A 21,842-nucleotide genomic window follows, 5' to 3' on the forward strand; every position below is an offset into this window, starting at 1 on the left:
ATGCTCTGGTCTAGATAAACACTCTATGTGCTTACAGAAACAGGTGTCAGGCTTCAGCAGGTTGTACACACACGCATACACACCCCCATACATACACTCATGGTTAATTATTTATCCACCCACTGTACTGCTGACATACACACCATCCTGCCTGCAGTGTCACCAGAGAAGTTTCTGATGGAGGATCAAGAGAAAAGCCCTGAAAGAAGGCTTATAATAAATTAGAATAGCATTAGAAGAGTAGTTTATTTTCATGAGTAAGTTTAAACAGTTAAAGTCAAATACTGGCTGATGACATGGATCCCCAAACCTTGAGGAAACATTATGTGAATCGTGTGCTCCTCCATCCGCTTAAAGCTCCTGACTCTGGGAGCTTAATCTCCAAATGAAATGAAAAATATACTTTAATATTTTAGAAAGAGGATTTTCAATCACTGAGCAAAAGTCTGGCCATTTATTTCTTTAGCCATAATGAGATGTTTCTGATGCCGTCCCTGGTTTAGGAGTGGTTTAAAAGCAGAAATGTGTTTGAAGGCTATTGCAGCTCTGACTTCAGCTGAAGTCTCAAAGTCAGCAATGACTTTGCTTCACAACACCATCAAAGCTGTTTTCATCCCTCCTATTTGTGCATTTCATTTTTTTTTACCAGACTTTTCCCTTCCACTAAATTTTTCTTTGATATTATTAGACTGTGCAATGTATGGCTGTGAAGTCAGTTTAGTCCATCAAATCACATTTATATATAAAACTAACTTTGTCATTGACTTCTTATTCCAAATATTTTTAATTTTCTGACAAAATAAACTCTACGTTTTTCTCGGCTGTACGCTAAGAAAAATTAGAGCTTGAAATATAGTAGCCTACTTCATGTGCAATAATCTGTATGAGTTCCACTTTTTGAGCTGAACTATTGAAATACGTTTATTGTCATGTGACACATGAATTTATGGAGATGGACATGTCTGATCAAATATGAGAAGCTGATTGTAAATGTTTGAAAACTAGGAACTGGTTATCAAATGCTGTACATTGTCAACTTCCCACTACTTCTGACAGAACTGTACAGACCGAGCGACAAGTGAAGAACATATTCCCATGTTTTTATTATAACTCCCATCTTTGGTGCACTTGTGCAACGTTTGCGTAACTGTCACGATTTTGCCCTGAAATGCGTACAGTTTATTTTAGATATTGCGCTAATAATAGTCCTCAGAGATATTTTTCCACAGTGTGTGTGTGTTTCTGGCGGCGTGGAAGCAGCGAGTTTGGGCGGATCCATTCAGCGCGCGGGGGCGTCTAGGAGCAACATTGATCAATTGTAAATATTTTCCTCCACATACGATGGGCTTCGAGCAGGAGTTTTTCTCTGTTTGCTATTTTATGAGGATTCTATGTGTTGTAAAATATTTACACCGTTCCAGCAGCCATTGGGAATCGGTTTTTAATTGTTTTCTGAAAGAAAAAAAACAACCCCTTTTGAGTTGATTTGGTGGAGTCGGATGAAAACCGAGCTGTGTGTGTGTGCGCCACATCTTCCACTAAATGATAAAGCCACTTCAAACTGCCGAGACCGAGCTTGAGCAGAGACGTTCAAGTCCATGCAGATCAAACACGGATTTTCTTTGTTACTTTCACTTGAGGCCGCTCAGAGTCAGTGGAGCATCGTATATTTTTTTTGGCTTTTTGCTTTTTTCTTTAAACCGCTATAAGTTGACGCGCAAGTTAGGCTGCCTGCCACGGAATAAAGTGGGAAAGTGGAGCTGAATAAAGTGGACCGTCTTCTAACCAGGAGCCAAACCTGTAAAGAGGTAAGTTTTAGTTGCGTTTAATGTGTTATTTTTCTACTGTAACGTCTAGTGTGTCACAGTCTGGTCAGTTGGACTTCTGATGCAAGTCAAGACCCGACAGAGGCGGGTTTTTACAGACGGACAACACCCATTCTGGACATCACACCTCCTCTGAAAAGTTTATTCAGACTCTAGATGTCACAGAGAGGAGAGTTCATCCCAAATATTGACACACCCACGCAAAAATATTTAAAAATGTAGTGAATGGCTTTTAATGTGCCTAAACAATTAAAAAATAAATTGAATAACAGTAATAATACAGTTTCTTCCTCCTCATTAGATTGAGAAAAACGCAATTTGACATAAACAGCAATATGGCTTCACTAGCTCCATCTTTTCTTTTATTAAAGTAAAATGGTAAAAATATATATTATCCTTGCAGACACTTCTTTGTGTCTAATAGTGAAATCAACATGTACCCAACTTAAATAGATCTGCTATTTACCAGCTTCTAGCATCAGTGGCCATAACTTGTCATTTATTCTACAGGACTTTCACTGTTTCTCAGCTTTCTAACCACAGGGTTGCTTTTCTGGTTGAATGACCTGATTTTGGCCGATCTCCTGCTGCTAAACAGATGGCCTCACATTTGACTCCATAAAATATTTGGCATATAAAGAAGTTTATGGTCAACTTAATAACTACAAGATGCCCATGTTGTTGGGTTGCAAGACAAGCCCAAACCATGACGTATCCACCTCGGTGCTGCGCAAAACCCCACACAAACACACAGCTGCCACTATGGACACGATGAAGTCTTGTTATTCCTTATTATTTCCCCAAATGCAACTTTGGAAACCTAAGTTATGCTGTCCTCTTTTTCAAAAGAGGATTCATCTTCCAGACAACTAAAATGATGGGCATGGCATTGTTTAGAAGAAGTCTGGAAACCCTTCCCAGATTGATGAGTAGCAACAGCTACTTCTCTAAGGTCATTGTTGATGTCTTTTCACATTATAATTGTATTAACACACAACTGGATGCTCTGGATGCTCCAGCTACCATAATAGAGTTGGTCACACTTCCTGATGACCTGAATCCACACGAAGGAATCAGTGCATTCAATTAGCACAACCTGGTTGCTACTTTCCCTGTGAACTCCCATGGAAACAGCAAGAGCATGGATAGTTTTACAAACTCAGCTTGTCCGTTTTGCCTTTGTTTGTGTTTATAATAGACAGACCATGTAGGAGGTTTGCTTTCATTTGAGTATGACTTGTGTTTAAGACCATTTTTTGCATCCTGGTCTCAGTGAATTCTTGGTTACATTTGTACTGCACAGGTTAAATCTGGCTTGAAATGTTGAAATTTACAAACTTTATGGACTATGAACTGAAAGTTCCATACATTCAGATGTTTATGAAGTCAATACATTCAAAATGTATTCATTTGACATTTTAAAACTAAAAATGGCAGCTGTAAATGTTGCCTAAAATGTTAGTTTTGATAAAGGAAAAAAAAAGGGACAAAGCTGGAACAAATGGAAGCAGAACAAAGGGTCTACTTCCAATTTGGCAGCTCTTAAAGTTGAACATTTTAAAAGCACACTTGCTGAAAACATGCTTTGTTTTCTTTAGTACCAATGTACCGTATTTGGTTTTACTATTCTGTTGCCTTGACTACCGGTGTGTGTCAGGGGACATCATCCTGATCCCCTGCCCGATTTTCACTGACACAGGTAAAGAGAGGCAGGGCTGGAAGCGAGAAGTTTCCGGAGGCTCAGTTTTCTCATTTTCTTCCTTATGTTCTGGCTCCTCACCCACCTGCTGCTGTATTGACTGCAGGAGCCAGAAATATTTCAAGATGAACTTTTGTTCATCTACACAAAACATGAATACAATATGGTCTGTGCTTCATATTGGTTAATTTTTTAGTCTTTTTAAAAAAATGGTCAAAAAGCTTTGCCTAAATTGAGGGTTTTTTAAATACATTAGAGCTATTTTATAAATAAAAGTAGAGATTTTTATGAATTATTTCTGGCAGGTAATTGAAAAGGCTCTGGGTGCAGTAACTGTTACTACTGTTTGATTTATGATTTGTTAACAATATCAGCTGTGAGTTTTGGATACATAGTTTTTATTTGTATAACAAATCTGAGAGGAATAGATTTTTCAGTTTGAAGTGTATTGGGTTATGTCTCCACCTGTTTTGCACATCCAGAAACAGACATTTTGAACCTTAGACTCAGTCATAGATGGATGGGAATCCTTTTCTAGAGTTGCTGTATAATCTCACTCCTGGACTTTGACTGGGCCATTCTAACATTTAATTTGTAGCTCTGGCTGTTTGTTGTATTGCATCTTGCTAAAAGATGAGCCTGTGTCTTAAGTCTCTTGCAGCCTCTAGCTTCTACAAGGCTTGTTTTATATTAAACTCTATCAGTCTGAGGAAAGGCATACATGCTGCATGATGCTGCCATAAACCTGTTCCACAGGGTGGATGGTGATTTCAGGATGATCTGCAGTTAATTCTATCTCTCACTTATCCTTTTGCATGTAGGCCAAACAGTAAAATTTTGACCACATCACACCAGAAAACCCTTTTTCTCATGTTTGCTTTCTCTGAACTCTGAAATCAGTTGATTGCACTAGGTTTCATTTAGGAGTAAAAGGGGCAGAATTCATATTCACATTATTTGTTTAGTGTTTAAAAGTGACAAAATGTGAATACGTAAACTAGAACCTCCTAAACATTGGCCCTGCAAATGTCACCAAGACAACGCCAAATCACACTCTGCACATTGCGGTAAGATGGTCCAAGTGGCTTACTTACAGCCCAGTCTTTTTCTCCTCCGAAGACAATTAAAGAAATAATTGCATTGTGCAGCACTTTGAAGAAGAGATCTGCTTAAACCTTAAAAATCCAGTTTATCTTCTCACCTCCAAAACACTCAAAGTGTTATTTAAACACAGCGTAAATCATATCAGAGAGTTTATATATTTAGAATAATTTCTCATCTCTCTTTTAGGTCACTTTTTTCTCCATCCTTGTGCATAAAGCTTAAAACAGAAAATAAGGTGAGCCTAAAAATGGAAAACAGCAGTAAAGAAAAATGGCCAGGGGTTTACAGGAAGCCTACACGGGGCTCGTGGAAGGGGTGGAAGGGGGCAAATGCTGCTCTGGAGCATGTGTGAAGCAGCCTCATTAGGCAAGGCAAACCAGTGGAAATAGTGGACCATGCAGACCAGAGATGGGGGTTGGGGACAGGGAGGGAGGCTGTTGCTGTGTAATTGAGGAGAATTGCAAACATAGAGCGTAGAAAGGCAATCTCCAGGGGCTGCTGTGTATCAAGGTCCGGTCACAAACTTCAGTTTTCCATGACAGTCAGCGTATGATTTCATCTGCAAAAGGATGTATTGAGGACAGTGTCTGTATCCATCAGCCTTTTCTGTTTCATTTCTCTGTAAGAGCAAAAACAGACGAACATATGTCAAATTATAAGCAGAAGGGAAAAAAACGCCCCTGCAGGAGGTTAAAAAAAGAAAAGCAAGCAGGGGAGTTAGAATAATCTATTAAGTTGTTTGTCTAAGATTATTTTTGCTACAGTACACCCCTTTTTCAATGAGGACGTCCTCTGGGAAGTTAATGTTTAATTTCCGAGCTTGGTATCTGTAAAACACTTCAGTTTTCCAGTTTGGGCCCTGCTGGGTTTCATGTGGCTTTGTGCTGATAAACAGTAACGCCCATATTTATGTCTGTTTCTGCTCAGCCTGCACACTGAGCTGTCTTGGAAAAGTCCACTCTCTGCCGCTTCCTCATCCTGTTGCATGTGCGAGAGGAAGTCATACTCTCAGGCTCGCAGGCTAGTGCTTTATTTATGCTGCAGTCTAGGTAACACCAAATCGACAGAAATGACATTATGTTCTCAATTTTAGAATCACTGAGTCTGTCTTCAGTTTTCCTTGACTTAACACTCAGTTAAGCATTCAAAAATTAACACACGATAAAATAATAAGCACTGGGGATTATTTTTATAAACATGGTAATTTGTACTTTATCATAATCTTCCTAAAAGAAAAAAAAAACATTTTCATAAACTTCCATTGTGAACTGAAGAAGGCTGATAATAAAGCAGGAACAAACACTAGGGGCAACATTCAGTGATATGAAAGAAAAAGTACAATTCAATATTGATGTCTAATCATATTTTTAAAACTTGTTTTAGTTATCAAACAAAAAACATAAACCAAAATTTGATTTGTTGCTCAGTAGGATTTCAGGACAACTTTTGAATCAACAGTAACAGACAGGAGTCAACAGTAACAGACAGGAGTCTGCTCAAGCTCTTGTGAGGAGACTTTATGGTTACAGCAACACTTTTACTAGCATCTACTGTAATTAAACTGAAATGACCACAAGGATGGTGTGATGGAACCCTTTGTTTGCCTTGGTAACAATAAGCAATCCAAGTCTAATGTCAGACTTGGTAAGTCTGAGAGAAGCTAAAAAAATTAAGAAAAAAATAGGGTCTGAGGAGATTTTTTTTTTCTTAAGCAGAAAAGGCCTTAAAGACTGAGACATGTGCTTTAAATCGAAGCTGCAACACTTTGCAAACGTGCTTATCTATTCCTTTTTCATTTAAGAGCCCCTGCTGCATTGTTAAGATCAAATTCTCACATCTGCTTCTCTCGTCACATTGTGACTCTGGTTCATAGAAGCGCAGGAAATTAAACTTGTGAGACAATTAAAAGAAATGACAGCGCATGTGTGCATTCAGATTCACACTGTCTTCATCTGTTCCTCAAAAAGAATCAGTCTGCTGGCAGCGAAGAGCGGAGCGGTGAGATCTAATATCTTTCAGCAAAAAAAAAAAAAAAAATCATTAGAGGGAGTAAGGAGAAGTGGAGGTGTTATATAGAAAGGTTATTATGTAATAGAACCTCTGGTATTAGCAAAGCGACTCATACTGTACGGCTGGAAATAGTTTTTCTTCTATGTGTCATACTTTTTCCATTCTTCCCTACACCCACACACCCCTGTTTTCCATCCTTCCCACTCACACTTAAACAGATACAAGTAAAGGATTAGCTCAGTTTTATCAATTTTTGCCTCCACACTTTAGCAGAAATGCCATTTGCTTAAATTTTACTCGGAGGTTTTGTGTTTTTACTAATCCGTTCAATCAATCGTGTTTTGTATCGTGGAAACATTTACTTTTTTTTTTTTTACTACAAGTAACCAAAAAGTGCCTTTATGTACTATTAGCCCTTTGCCATGTTACAACCACCAATTTCTATGTACTTTATAAAATATGATGGACCATTACATAGTATTGTATAATTGCAAAGCAGAATGGAAATAATACTTTTTTTAAAATACAAATTTTAAAAATGTGAAATTGAATGAAAAATTTCACATTTTTTCAATGTTGCAATGTTGAAAAAATGTTGCATTGTTGCACTGCAACAAGAAGTTACATAACTCCTAAAAATAATCTGAAAAGAGTCCACAGGTGTTTATTTTTAATATCAGTTGAAATCCAATTTTGTAAAAACCACAGAGGATATTCACTAAGAGCATAGTGGAAGCAAAGGAATAAAAAAGATAATGTTGTAGAGACGTTTAAAGCAGGGTTGGTTTATTTAAAAAGAAATCTGAAGGTTAAATATTTTTTCAACCCATCATCAGAAAATATAAAGCGTTTAAAATTTGGTCCTGCTCTTACACTCAGACGTAAGTAGAGCATGAACACTGGAGTTTGTGCTTGAAACATGATAACGTGTAAAAATCGTCTGTATTCAAAAGGTTTTCTGACCATTCTTTGGTGTGTTGTTTTGAAGGTCAGATTCAAAGCGGCCATCGTGTTTTTTCTTGTTTGATAAAACAAAATCAATTCCCTTATATTTGGAATAAAAACAAATCCACCTTCACAAATTCCTCTCGCCAGATTACTTTTTTTTGTGTGTTTGCTTACCAAAACAAACCTTTATCTTTACATCATCATGCAAGGTGTCACTTTCAAAAATTAGATTTTGTTCCGGATGCGCGGCATTAATGCGTCTTATCATATCACCAATCATGAATGCCCCTGCATACATGAATAAGCTGTTTTTGCAGAGTATACTGTAACCATGGGAGCTGAATTCGGACAAACCACAGAAACCAGAGGTGAATAGGCCCAGGTGGTCAGATGCTTTTTAGCCATCATTTGTGTCTGCTTTTTATTCAGTATATAAATTCCACCTGCTTAAATTAAATTAGATTACCCATTTTCCCAGGATGGAAGGGATTGTTATCGAGGTGAACGTCTGGTTCTCTCTCGGCTACAGCAGGCTGACAACCTGACCTTTTACAAAGTTGCTTTATTAGGATTTACAATGGCCCCCCAGGATACTTGTCCCCTTTCCAGTGGAGAGCAAGGTTAACAAATTAACCCTAACCACACACACACACACACACACTTACTTATTCTTTCCCAAACATACGCAGAATACTTTCTCAATGACAACATTGTTGAAATCTCTGGTGTTTTGGTGTTGAACAATCCACCTTTTCTTCTTCTGCTTGATTGAGAAGAATCACTAGCACATGTTTAAGAATGAAACACTGTTGAAAACTGAGAAGAATAATTGATCCAATGAATCATTTATGAAATTCACACAAGGTTGTTAATGAGGTTTGTTGGTCCCCTGCAGGAGCAGAGGAAGCGGAGCAGCCTTCGACGTGGGGAGCAGTAGTGCGGCTTGAGTAGAGACACCGAGAAGAGAAGGTAGAAACGCCACCTCGGCCGTCCGCCTCGGAGCGCTGCATCATGGGGAAGCAGAACAGTAAACTGCGACCTGAGGTCCTGAACGACCTGAGGGAGAACACAGAGTTCACCGACCACGAGCTGCAGGAGTGGTACAGAGGCTTCCTGAAGGACTGTCCCACCGGCCACCTGACAGTGGAGGAGTTCAAGAAGATCTACGCCAACTTCTTCCCGTATGGCGACGCCTCGAAGTTTGCGGAGCACGTGTTTCGCACGTTTGACACAAACAGCGACGCCACCATTGACTTCCGGGAGTTCATCATAGCTTTGAGTGTGACATCGCGTGGCGGGCTGGAGCAGAAGCTGCGCTGGGCCTTCAGCATGTATGATCTGGACGGGAATGGTTACATCAGTCGGGCGGAAATGCTAGAGATAGTTCAGGTGAGGATGACGTGTTCTGCATTATAATTGATTGCATGTTAAATGTGTCAGATTACATGAAGAGGTAGGGAAGATTTTACATCCACAGATGAGAAAGACAATAGAGGCTATCAGAACCAGTTGGTTCTTTAGTATCAATTACCCTAAACTTTTAATCCCTTCTTGGTTGTTTGTTGTGTGCATTTCTAATATCTAAGGTGTTTTAATTAAACAATTTCCACTGATGCTGAGAGAGACTCACAGCTTACTCCTCCTTTATTACAGCCTGCAGCTTGCAGGAGGGTTTCTAAGAATGTGAAGGAGATCAAGAGGAAAAAAGCCTTTTCTGGAATAAATCTAAAACCAATAACTGTATCGTAGCTTCTTCACTTTGTAATTTTATTGTCCTGCAAACGTATGTACACCTCTTAAAACGTTTCATATTTTAGCAGGTTACAAACAGCTCAGGAAAGGGAATTCATTTGACTTTTACATGTAAGAAATGTGCAATACACAAATTTGACCTTTATTCTAAAGTGGCAAGAAGAAATCTATTTTTGAAGGAAAGCCTTAAGAAGTCTTGCTTGTAGTTTGCCACAAGTCATTTAAGGGTCAGAGCACTGACTGCACAAGTAAGTGAGAAATATCACACGTTTACGAGGCAACTGACAGATCATCTGGTGCCTCGTAAACACCGCAAGCCCTTTGTAATGGCTTGCGGTAAATCTATCGCATTTTAATCTCTCACAATTAAGGTTAAGAGAAAACACTAACTTTCTATTGGGAAGACTAAATATCCTTCCAATCTAAAAATGCTTAGCTGCCATTCTCTACAAACCTCTATCTACCAAGTACAGGCTTACCAGGTTTTCTGGGGAAACTGTTTTTCTTTGCCTGGTAGTTTCAGAGGATATAAAATGAATGACCTCGTAAAACTAGTCTTGTATGTCACTACCGTATATGATGCTGAAGTGCATACTCATGCTCTTTTAGGGAAACCAAAGTTGGACCATGAAGCTGCTTTTTGTACTGTAGAAATCTGTCTGAGAATCCTCCGCAGATTTACCGGTAGTTCTCTGAGCAACAGAAACAGGTTTGAGCATCAGTAAGCGTAAGGTTAATCTCACATAAGAATAGATATTTTTTTCCCACTTAAGATATAATTAGAAAAGTCCTCATACACACAACTGCAATCCTAATTATGTTAATTTGCAGGCCATCTACAAGATGGTGTCATCAGTAATGAAGATGCCAGAGGATGAGTCGACGCCAGAGAAAAGAACGGATAAAATCTTCAGACAGATGGACATTGACAATGATGGTAAGACTGGTGTGATGTGTGTGTATGTGTGTGTGTGTTTTGTCTATCATACTCATGCTATAACTGATTTTTCCTCAGCATTTTCTCCTTAATGAAAATAAGTTGTTTGCCTTGTAAGAACACACATATTCTTTTCTCACCGACCAGAATACATGGCACATTGGCTGACATGGAGTTAAAATCTTAAAATATGATTAAAAAAAATTATTTGGTGAATTTTATTTGTTTCACTTTCAGTTTTTGGGCTTTAGTCTTACCAAACTGCTTAGCAAAATAGCGCAGCATTCAAAACCAACAAAACCGCAACTCGCAACTAAACAAAAATCTGATTCTCACTGTTATTACTCACTATAATACTGATTTCTTTTGTTTGTTTTACAGTCTGCTCAATTAAAAAAAATAACTTAATTCTTGCAAAAGTATTGTAGATTCAACAGCATTCTCAAATTTAAGTTTACACTACATAGAAAATGCTTCTGCAAATAGTTATTTCTCCATCAAGTCAGTTTGTGCTTTATTAGTAGGAATTAATATACACTATTATATTGTTGTGAATTAATTGGAGCAATACATAATCAGACTGCAGGATCCATATAAGACTCCATCACTCATTTGGCTCAGACACGAAGAAGAAAAATCCTTCAAAGCTGAAGCTTCTTAGAGTTACTACACAACCTATAAAATTGTTTCCAGAGAGCAGCTATTGATTTAATGGCATTACCTAAAGTTTTGTAAGTTGTAAACCTTCCCTTAAGTTCGTTTTCTTTTTTTGGAAGTTAATGCCTCCCTGTTTTCAACAGAGGTATTTACTTTAGCAGAGCTCACCCACATTTCCTGCATAGATAATCTTTGTAGCAGAAGTTCTCACAGCACATTTTATTTCCACTAAAAATGTGCCTAGTCAAGAAAACAGTTCATTATCCGCCTACAGCCACATAAGAGTCATAGGTCACATTATGGCTGCAGCGTCATCATCCATATATGGCAGTAACTTCCTCTCAGAGGGCTTTTTTAGTTTGAGAGAAGTGCTTTTACTACAGACCGGCTCACAAGCAGGTTGATGAAACGGAGGCCTAACAACAATTACTCCACACAATACAGAAAACTGGGAACAAAAGCATGGAAAATCAGGACGAGAAGTATCAGTTTCCTGGATGGGTTTGTCAGCCATTTCCTCTCCATAGAAAGGCAACTGAAGCAGTGCGGATAAACTAAACCTGTATTTAAATTCTTAAACAATTCTGCCTGGAAAAGTTGTTAATTTATTAGTATTCCTAATAATACTTTTAAAATAAACGTTACTGAGGCATTTCTTTATCTATAATTTACAAAACATCCTTTTTAGAAACTCCTAGTCAGGAAGCTGTAACTTTCCACTCCCTTTGAGTATGAGTGGGACATGACAGAGAGGTCAGTTTCTCTTTGCTGGTGGCTAAAAAGCAGGACAAGTAATAATCTAGCCTGCATAAACAATGAACAGGATATTAAAGGATGAAAAACAAATCTTGAAAGCTCATTGCAGCTGAGGACAGTTTTTTGGAGTCGCTGAAATCTCCATAACAATTTGATGCCATCTACATGGCAACCAGTGGATTGGTAGTGATGTGAGAACTAAAACCTTTTTTCTAACCTACCATCACAAATGTAAACGTAGAGTTTGCTAAACGCTATTCAGATTTTAAATGGAATTGTGTGGCTTGTTTAGTTAAAACAAAAATGTATGTAGATGTAAGTATGAAGTTATTTTTTGTTTTGTTTTAGGAAAACAGTTAATATTCTTGAAAGCTTAAACGAGGCATGTATTGAATCCATTTTTAAACTGATTGGAATGAAATTAGTCATGTAAGAAATTGCACAAAGCTTTCTGGAAGTAAACATGACGTGTTTTTTCAAAGAATTTTGTGGATTTCACACATATCGGTAACTGGGGCAGAAGTGATTGTGTTGCAATGCTGAAAGATCAGATGCTTGGTTTTTTTTGTTCGTTAGATAACTCATATTGCGCTTCCTGTCGGTTTGTGCTCTGTAGGCAGATTGTCTTTGGAGGAGTTCATTAAAGGTGCCAAAAGCGACCCGTCCATCGTCAGACTGCTGCAGTCGGATCAGGGAACCTCCCGCCAGTTCTGAGGACAGAGAAACCTACTCTGCTGCATGAGGAAACCTACCGCATAAATCCAGCTTTATACCATTCCTTACCTCCCTCTTTCAGCTAACACTCTTGTTTACATTGATGTGTCTTCTCTCTGGAGCTCTTTTAATTGAAAGTATTATTTTTGTGCTTTTCCCTAAGCTCTTTCCCATTTAGCCGTTTTGTTTAATTTAAGTGCCATATGTTTATATTGACTGGATTCAAAGCTTAAAGTGTTATGGCTACCATTATGTTACAAAAGGAAACTAATTGAATGACTTAGAATTTGATTCAAATGTGGCTTATTGTGGTTTAAGATAACAGATACTTACGAAGCTCTGTATGCCTTGATATAGCATGGCTCAGTTATTTGTATTTTTGGATATTGTGAGTATACTGTATGTGAATAAGGAGGCAGGGACTGGTTGTTTTTATTCCTTTTTATTTTTGTAACAAAAATGTCATTTTGTTTTCACACAATTGAAATAAAGTCGTGTAAGAAAATCTACACAAGTCGTCCCACAGATTCTCCCCCCTCCCCTGTCCTGGACAAACATGACGCAAACCCACCCAGAGTCTCATTCACCGTTTTTCTTTTTTTTAAAAAGGGAAAATATGCCAAGTCAGGTTGAATCATCACCTTTCACAAGTTCACATCTTAAAATAGTAATTTTAAGGCAGCTGAAGAAGGGAGAGAGAGTCGCATTTGGAAAAAAAAAACAACTTAAATGAACCTCCCCCCTCCTCTCTTCAGCTAGCGGCAGCTTTATAAATATTCAGCCTTAAACATTCAGCAGGTTTGTGAAAATGAGTTCACATCAGGGACAAACACACGCGCACACACTCCCCTCCCTCCTGAGTGACAGACAAGATGGTGTGAAAAACCGCAGGTGACTCTCGTGCGTCTTTTCTGGAGTATTTCAGTAACTGGCCGGCGTGGCCTCCCATTCGTCCACAAGAAGAGGGAGGCGGGGGACAGGACCAGACAAGACCAAACCCAAATCAGTTTGGGTCCGATCCTTACGTTTGGACTCATAACTCGTCCTTCTCCAAGTCCTCATCCAGGTCGATGTCACTGAGGTCGTATTCCTCCTCCACAGGAAGCTGAACATGACGGAGAAAAAAAAAGGGAATGTTATAATAAATGATGGGTTGTGGTCCAAATCTGAATTCAGCTTTATTGTAATGGAATATTTTCTTTTAACCACAGGTGATTTTGAAAGATAAATGATGAAAACCTAAAAAAAAAAAAACACAAAAAAAACTAGGGATGTTTAAATGTTTTCTGTAAGTTCAAAACAGCAAAAGCTAAATCATAACTGCACTCAATCATTGTTAAGCTACATTAGAAAAACAAAAAAAACTACTCATTAATTTAGCAACAGATTTTTTCAGTAAATAATTTCCTCCACAAAAGCCATTTATTTTATACGTTCAGCAATAATGTTTGCACTCCTATGTACATAACGGACTTTACACATTATTCAGCCTTTAAAGTTCAACTTTAAGCATGTTAAAAAATATTTAATGCAGCCAAATATAAAAAAAAGTAGGCTTCAGTTCAGTTAGAGACTAAATGACACACATATCAAATATAGGTATTTTGAGTTCATCTAGCTCATTTAGATATTAACGTCAGCACTTTACTACACGATAATTCAGAGCCAATTAGTGAGGCAAACGTACCAGAAAATAAAAAAACCAGACAAACAGAGCTTTAATCTTTAATCAGAACCCACTGTGTTTCATCTCCTCAGCTGCTTTTTATGCAGGCAGTTGTGTTGTGGTTCCCTTAGTATCCAAATGCCATTATGCTAACCAACTTGAGACCTTTTCAACCTTTGAAATTTAACAATCTGACTATATTTTTGCAAATTGCCTCAAGATGATGTGTTGTGAATTGGAGCTATATAAATAAACAAATTAAAGTCATTGGACATGAAAGCAAGCACTTTGGTCAGCTATGTCTGACCTACAGTTTCAAAACAAACAGTACTTAATAGTGAACACTGCAGCGATAGTATGGAGCCCTCTACACAGTAGTCTGCATGAAAACTGAATTTTGTTTGAAACATTTGAGTTAATGATTCTGTTGACTAATTGCAGATAACACAATTAGAAGCCAATTTCAAAATGCTCTTTTTAAGACACAACGTTAGTGTTATTCTAAATAATGTTAATAAATGAAACCCACTTTATTTTCTGTTAAGATATTAAAGTTTAGGCTTGTTCATTTGAAAATCCCATCTTTATAATGTTCCTTTTAGAGCATCAGTGCCTCACATTAGGAAATTGATGCAGCCACACTCACCTGTCCATCTTTCCCATCCCAGGCTTCTACAGCGTTAATCTTCGGCATGACTCCGCCTCCCAGTGTGGCGGTGGAGCCTCGGCCCACGGAAAGCTCCCTGAAAGCATCAGCGGCACCAGGTCCTCCATTTAGTCTGCCTTTTGCTTTCTTTTACTAAAGAAAACTGGAAAAGTGCGCCCTCTACCTGAGGAACTCGTGTATGCCAGTCTCACTGAAGGAGCCTCTGAGGAGAGCGAATTTCATCTTGCGTGCGTTGATGGCGGCCATGGCCGGGTAACCGAATCCGCCGATTCCTAGAGAGGCCTCCAGCTCCATCTGAGCGCCTGCCTCCGTCCAGAGCCAACTGGAAATAAAACAACAACAAAAAAAAGATCAGAAAACTGTAACTTTGATTGACACAAAGTAATATTCCGTAGCATTAATCCTCACCCCCACAGCTTCTTCTTATACTTTTCTGCCATCTTTACCATCACATCCAGATAACCATTTCTACCAGATGCACCTGTTTGGAAACAGCAGAATGGTATTAGGATTTCTGCATGAAATCTGTGTTTTAGATTTTTTATGTAATTTGGAAAAAAAGTTTTCTCATGAAAGACGCATTTCAGCACCTGTATCCAGGATGTGTGGAAGGACGGCAATTATACACAGCTGACTGTCTTCACAGGTCTTCTTCAAGACGTCTTCATTAAGGATCTGAGAGAGAAAGTTCATTTTAAACTCAAAGTATTTTCTGTAAAAAAAAACAGGGTTCATATAAGTGTCTTTTATTTCTTAAATGTGATTTTACACATTTTCAGATCAACATTTGTCAAATTAAATTTGCTAAATTATTACATTTCTGTGTATTTGTAAAATACAAAGAAAATCTCTAGAGTATCAATGTTTTAAATATTAGGCCAGAAACACTGACGGACTGCTGGATGCATAGACCAACTAATTTAAAAAAACAAAAATCATAAAAATGAAAAATAAATATTTAAATCCTTTTAACACATCTTAAAACCTTAATTTTTTTTTAAATAATACAAACCAATATTTTTTCATTCCAATGCTTCTTGAGGACAGAATGAACATTGATTAAAGCTTCTATTTTAGTCATAGTTTAGCTTTAATTGTACAACACCTGAAGCAGTCATACCACAGCAACCAACCAACGTGATTAGTATGTGGTGCATGATCTCACTGACCTCCACCAGCTCAGGAGCAGGAGCGTTGTCAGAGAACAAATCCATGGCCTTCTCAATGATGTCCCCTCGGGTGCGGCCGCCTTGGTAGTCCTCAGGCTCCTCCCCTTTACGGAAAATTTTGATTGAGGGAAATCCACGGACCTAAAACATACAAAAACATTCCTTTAATACCAGTATCAGCTGTCTGATGTGAGAAACATAAAAACAAAAGGAAAGCCATTGTTTATGCTTAAAAAAATATACCATAACATCCATGTTGGGGATTTCAGGACAGAGGTTTAAGCCACCAAATACAAAAGACTGAATCACAAATATGCATGTAGTATTTGGTTAAATATCTTAGCAGTTTTTTTCTTTATAGAAAAATATTTTTAAAAACCAACAAACTGGCAAAATGTATTTATCTCTTTTAGAGAACACAGGAGACATTTTCCTGAGTTTTCTCTTTCCCAATACGCTAACACTATAAAGTTTCACCCACTGAAGATAAATATCCAGTGAATGCTTAACACCAGATATTGTATCAAAGCACTCCATTACGTTTGTGATATTTCATACACCTAGTATCCAATGATATATTTCAATTATTTTGCAGCTCTAAATCACCAGCACCAAAACATCTGCGGTTGATCACTGAACAGCCAAGGCTCTCATTTTAGATGCTGAAATATTTAAAGCAGAACATCGCAGTCTTCCCTCTGCTTTTCCTTATAGATGTGAAACTCAAGCAATCCTTCATTAAGCCGCTTTATAAAGATATTTAACCTCCGCATCCAACACTGGAGAAAAGATGCAAACCAAATAACTGTTCCCTCAAACTAATGTTTTGTTTTTCAAGCAGACCAAAGCTCTGTATATGTAAAGCTAAAACCACTGGAAATGAGATGCACTGGTAGAGAATACACAGCCCTGTTTTGCACAAATATCAGGGCTGTTTTGCATTTGGAGAAATGATGACACAGCATTGAGTTTTTACTCACCCCATAGCGGCTGGACACAACCTGATGTACGGTAGCGTCCACAGCCCCAAGGCGAACTTTGCCCTTGGTTTGCTCCTTAACAGCTGTGGCTGCAGCTGCCCACTCAGGCTCCAGGCTGTGGAGGAGGACACAGTGACCGTTACACACACAAAATTAATAATAAATCACCTCGAATTAAATTTTTGTGCAGGCTCATGGTTTCTAGTTGTGGAGTTGACAAATTTCACAACTTCTAGAAAAATGCAACTAAAAATCTGTGCTTTATTCTAGTGGCAGAACAAATCTTGAGTGATTTAAGGTCTACATATTGCTTAGTAAGAAGGTTAATCTTGTTTGATAAGACAAGACTGTTAGCTACTGAATCTTACTTCTTGCAGTGTCCACACCAAGGGGCAAAAAACTCCACCAGCCACACGTCGTCACTGTTCAGGACGGTCTCATCAAAGTTGTCGTCGGTGAGCTCCACCACATCCTTCTTGCTGCCACCGCTACTCTGCTGGAAGGCAGCGGAAAGTAAAAGAAAAAACCTTTCATTTTCATCACTTCCATTAAGAGAGTAAAAGCTTCAACAGGTTCCAGTGGTTTACTTACCTGCTTGTTGTAGCTGGAGCCACCAGACTTTCCACTCAGCCTCTCTTTGACGAGCGCTCTCAAAGCATTCATTGCTCCATCGACAATCGCCTGACTACTGCGTCCTCCTAGTGGAATCAAAGATTTATTCATTGCATTATACATCTTTAAGCATGTGGTTATTAAATCAGCCACCAATCATTTTATGATAGCATCAAATAAAAAACGTACTTCTAATACTCACCTTGGTATTCCTCCGGTTTATTTTTATTTGCTCCAAAGACCTTGATGGTGGGGAACCCTCTGACGCCATATTGGCCTCCCAATGACTTGTGCTGGTCAGCATCTACTGCCCCAACCTTCACAATACCCTGAAAGATTGATACAGACACATTGGCTATGGTTAGTGTAATTAGACTACATTTAGTCTAATTAAAAGCATCAATGTTTGCAGGTCAAACATGAACATTTTATGTGACTCTACATGGAGGATTTTTGTTAAACAAAGAAAGTAGTATTGACAAAAAGCCGCACTTAAAAATGAGCTGCAAGCCACAATTTTATCTACATCTTTTATCTACATTTGTAGCTATATTACCATAGTAGAGTACAATGTTTCAACTGCAGTAACCTGAGTTTTACATTTATGTTTTTCTCTAACTTAAGTGAAACTGATCAAATCAGAAGGTGTGTGTTTGTGTGTGTAACTGTGTATACCTCAAAACGTAACCACCAGAAAACTTATCTGGAGCTTAAGTTAATTCACCATTACCGTATCAAGCAGATAAAAATAAAGGGAATGGTTAATCTGTGCTGCATACTGACAATTTCATTTTTAATTTGACAGCATAACTTTACTTTTGCCACATAATAACTTAATTGTTATTAACTTTTTGTTTATGAAGAAGGTCTCTGCTGCCGAGCCGTTATGAGGAGTCCGTTGAGGTTTTAGAACGAAACATTTTGTGTATCAGTTTTTTCTGCTGCAACAAGAAGCAGACTTGCCAATTTTGAAGCTTTGGATACAAATATATCACCCAGGCCCTTCTTTTTCTTGGAAACATATCAGTATAACTCTACTTGTCTAGTCTGTTCAAAATAAATGCAGAAGGAAGAAAAATAATGTGTAATGGCTCTGTTTGATTACCTTGAGGGCTGTTGCTGCTTTCTTCCACTCTGGAGCGAGACTTTGACAGTGACCACACCTATGACAGAAAATGGAAGAAAAAAAAAAAGCAACAACAAATGATTGACCAAATGACCATAAATTTCTGCAATTAGAGACAAACAAACTGGTCAGCAAAAGAATGGAAACAGACAAAGTTTTTTGGGTGAGCAATAACAGCTTAATGGTAGTTCAGATACTGAATATCTGCTTATTCTTTTCACATTCAATAAATTAATCAAAACTAAACATTTTTCTCTCTGTATTTGTAACAGTCACAGAAAAGCAAAATGAATAAAAACTGTTCTGAGACTCGTACATCAAAACCCTGTAAAATCTGAATCTTCCTCACCTTTTGTTTTTATTGGGGGTCATAATCAGGACAATTTCTAAGATTGTGCTGCTCTAAAACTTTCAATGCCAACAAAGGACAAAAATCAACTCAACAGTTGTATTATATTGTTCTTTCAGATGAAAACACAAACTTGTTCACCTCATCTTCTTGTGAGGGTTGTGCTCTTCACAACTAAAGAGTGGAAAGCAAATTTTGCATACAAGCCTCGTTTTGTGTTTGTGATTCAAATGTAAACGTTTAAAAGGGAAGGAAATGCCTCAAACAGGCGACTGTCACTCAACCACAAATCCTTTCTTATAAAAACGATTACAGCTGCATCCTTATTGTGATCAACGAATGCGAACATCTGTATGAACTCACCAGGGAGCATAGAACTCCACCAGCCACAGACTGTCACTCTGGATCACCTCCCTGTTGAAGTTGGACGGTGTGAGCTCAATAACATCATCACTGGAGGAATACATGGCTTGGACCGACAGGACCAGCGAGCAGCCCAGCATTCCTAAAACACAAGGTGAACAACCAGCAGGTTTATCTCAGCGACTAGTTACGTTAAATCAATTAAATAAAACACTAGCTACAGAAGGTTGCTAGAGGACAGCAGAGGACTGTTTATACAGAGCTAAAGATTTGATTTTGAATCATTACATAAAATATAAAAGGCCCACTCCTGCACCGAAACTTAGCCCTGCAAGCTAACAATAGTAGCTAAAACGCACTAAAATACTTAAAAAACTAGCTCCTCCTCGTTACTAATATAGCATAATAATATTATAACATTCTCTAACTTATAACTTACCCAATAAAAGCGAACTCATGGTTTTAACTTCTCTCTGCTCGTCTCCTCGACTGAAACAACACACAGACTACCGCCGCTGCTCACTCTCACAAAAGTCTATTGCAGAGGGGAAAAAAAAAAAAATCTCACCGTGGCCCACGCTGATTGGTCCGCTATCGGAGACGGTGAGATTAGACCAATCAGCGTGCGCCGTGTAGTTTTGAGGACGCATGAAGGAAAGGAGGAGGATGGAAGCAGCATACGGTTCTTTCGCTGCACCAGGATATGACTAGGCTGACTCATTCTTAAAACTTAATGACAGCAGGATACGTGTGGATTTGTGTTGAACCATTTTAAAAAAAAACTTATTTTAGCACTAGAAAATACAATGAAGAACAAAATTATTAATACTCTCTGAACTTTTGCCAATTCTTTCCACATCAAACCCCAAAACTTTAGTGTATTTTGTTTGGATTTTAAATGATAGGTTAACGTAAAGTAGTGCATAAATTTGAAGTGGGATAAAAAATGACAGCAAATAATATTCTGAATTAAACGTACATGTTTGTTGGGCACTTGTGTTCAGTTCAAACCAATTCAAATATAGTTACCAAATAGAATCCATCTCTGATCATGAGTGAACAAGCTTGTTCATTGATTATTTGTGAACAAACAACATCTTGAAGATCAAGGCAGGCAGGGAACACAACAAGTATAAAGTTTCTAGCTATACTTACATCAAAAGGTGTTCAACAAGATGTGCAATGTTCAGATTATCTCTAAAAATGTGTGAAAACAGTCCATCTTCTTGCACTTTACAATTAAGCACTGCTTTTATTCATCACATAAACAATAAAATATTTTGTTTACTTACTTTATGGAGAAATTAAAGGCAATTTTTTTTCAAGTCACACAGGGGACAAATTTAGGTTAATATATGCTTTGTATTGTAAACAACTTTCTTTAAAAACAATACAATCTGACTTAAATTAAAAATAATTAGAAAAAATAATATTTTCAGCTAAATGTATTCCACAATAACAAACAGAAAAATAACTGAAAACACAGCATTTAAATTAAGGTAAAACATATCCATAAATTCGTCAGTTTTTCTTTATTTTTTCTGAACTTTTAACATGTTTAGCTCTTGAAACCCACAACTTTTGCAGAAATGTAATTTCTCTTTACAAGGCAATTTCAAAACAATAAATGTTAAACAAATTAAAAAGGGGGAAAATACTCCATAAAAGCACAAAAAGTACACTATTAAGTGATAAAACAGATCATCTTGATTGGTTGTGATTAGTGAAACGAAGGATGAGCTGCATTGGAACAATGTGACCACTAGATGGAGACAAAGTCCAATACTCACGGTACACCAAGTCTTTAATACAAGTAGTGAAAAATAGAATAGAATAGAAGTACTTTATTCATCCCAGCAGGGAAATTACTTCGCAGTTACAGCATAGAGACAAGACACAATAACAACTACCACTGAGTAGTAGTTGTAGATAAAATAAAAATAAAAAAAGTGTTCATTTGTAAAATATAAAGTTTGATAAATAAATAAATAGAGTTATTTGTAACTATCTTTTATAACCATTGTAATACGTTCTTTTCTCAGACACAATCACAAATGTATTGTTCGTAGCATGTGTGTGTGTGTGTGTGTGTGTGTAAGTGTTATTTGTGTTTGTAATTCGTGTTATTTGTCTGAAATAAATTGTTCATCTCTTCATTCACGTCCTTCTTATGAGCTTTCCATTAATTTATCAGATCAGCTGTCAGGTCATCATTATCGTCTTAAAGGCCAAATGACTCACTGGTCTGCGTTACTGGTATATAAAAAAAATTCCCACTGTAAAAGCTCTTCATCTTCATAAAGCTGTATGTTGCTGAGAAGCTTTCAGTTAGAGTTTCATGATGATGAATCCAGTGTGGATGACAGGACGGCCACATTTTGGGCTGATAGAGAAAGTCTTGTGGATATTTCTTCTCAACAGGTTGCTCTCATGATGCGATGGAAAGCCGCAGTTCTCATCTGTAATTTCGTCAAGTTAACACCGCACAATGATTCCCATGAATGCGC

General features: G+C 37.7%; 2 protein-coding genes across 3 annotated transcripts; one reads left to right on the forward strand and one right to left on the reverse strand.

Moving 5' to 3' along the window:
- Positions 1-1,343: 1,343 nt before the first annotated feature.
- On the forward strand, positions 1,344-12,912 carry LOC102224670 (hippocalcin-like protein 1). The gene is made up of 4 exons (XM_005803138.3): positions 1,344-1,808; positions 8,483-8,976; positions 10,171-10,276; positions 12,306-12,912. The coding sequence occupies exons 2-4, from the start codon at positions 8,599-8,601 to the stop codon at positions 12,401-12,403; spliced, it is 582 nt and encodes a 193-aa protein (XP_005803195.1). The 5' UTR covers positions 1,344-1,808; positions 8,483-8,598; the 3' UTR covers positions 12,404-12,912.
- On the reverse strand, positions 12,830-19,877 carry pdia6 (protein disulfide isomerase family A member 6). 2 transcript variants are annotated; one of them, XM_005803137.3, is made up of 13 exons: positions 19,775-19,877; positions 19,336-19,477; positions 18,603-18,660; positions 17,700-17,826; positions 17,477-17,583; positions 17,254-17,378; positions 16,886-17,000; positions 15,906-16,046; positions 15,327-15,411; positions 15,145-15,217; positions 14,900-15,058; positions 14,716-14,812; positions 12,830-13,508 (listed from the first exon to the last, which is right to left on the reverse strand). In XM_005803137.3, exons 1-13 carry the CDS (start codon positions 19,791-19,793, stop codon positions 13,437-13,439), a joined length of 1,320 nt encoding a protein of 439 aa, XP_005803194.1. In that variant the 5' UTR covers positions 19,794-19,877; the 3' UTR covers positions 12,830-13,436. The 2 variants fall into 2 exon arrangements, with proteins under 2 accessions (XP_005803194.1, XP_005803193.1); XM_005803136.3 differs by having other exon boundaries at positions 17,254-17,381.
- Positions 19,878-21,842: the final 1,965 nt, after the last annotated feature.

This window comes from Xiphophorus maculatus, chromosome 15 (assembly GCF_002775205.1).
Source record: "Xiphophorus maculatus strain JP 163 A chromosome 15, X_maculatus-5.0-male, whole genome shotgun sequence".
Lineage (NCBI taxonomy): Eukaryota > Metazoa > Chordata > Actinopteri > Cyprinodontiformes > Poeciliidae > Xiphophorus > Xiphophorus maculatus.

Coding starts and splice junctions, on each gene's coding strand:
- LOC102224670 (XM_005803138.3), top strand. CDS start 8,599: ATGGGGAAGCAGAACAGTAAACTGCGACCTGAGGTCCTGAACGACCTG. Junction 8,977..10,170: donor AAATGCTAGAGATAGTTCAG/GTGAGGATGACG, acceptor GTTAATTTGCAG/GCCATCTACAAGATGGTGTC. Junction 10,277..12,305: donor GATGGACATTGACAATGATG/GTAAGACTGGTG, acceptor TGTGCTCTGTAG/GCAGATTGTCTTTGGAGGAG.
- pdia6 (XM_005803136.3), bottom strand. Junction 18,661..19,335: donor GTGGAGTTCTATGCTCCCTG/GTGAGTTCATAC, acceptor TTTCTGTCATAG/GTGTGGTCACTGTCAAAGTC. Junction 15,059..15,144: donor TATAAGAAGAAGCTGTGGGG/GTGAGGATTAAT, acceptor TTTTATTTCCAG/TTGGCTCTGGACGGAGGCAG.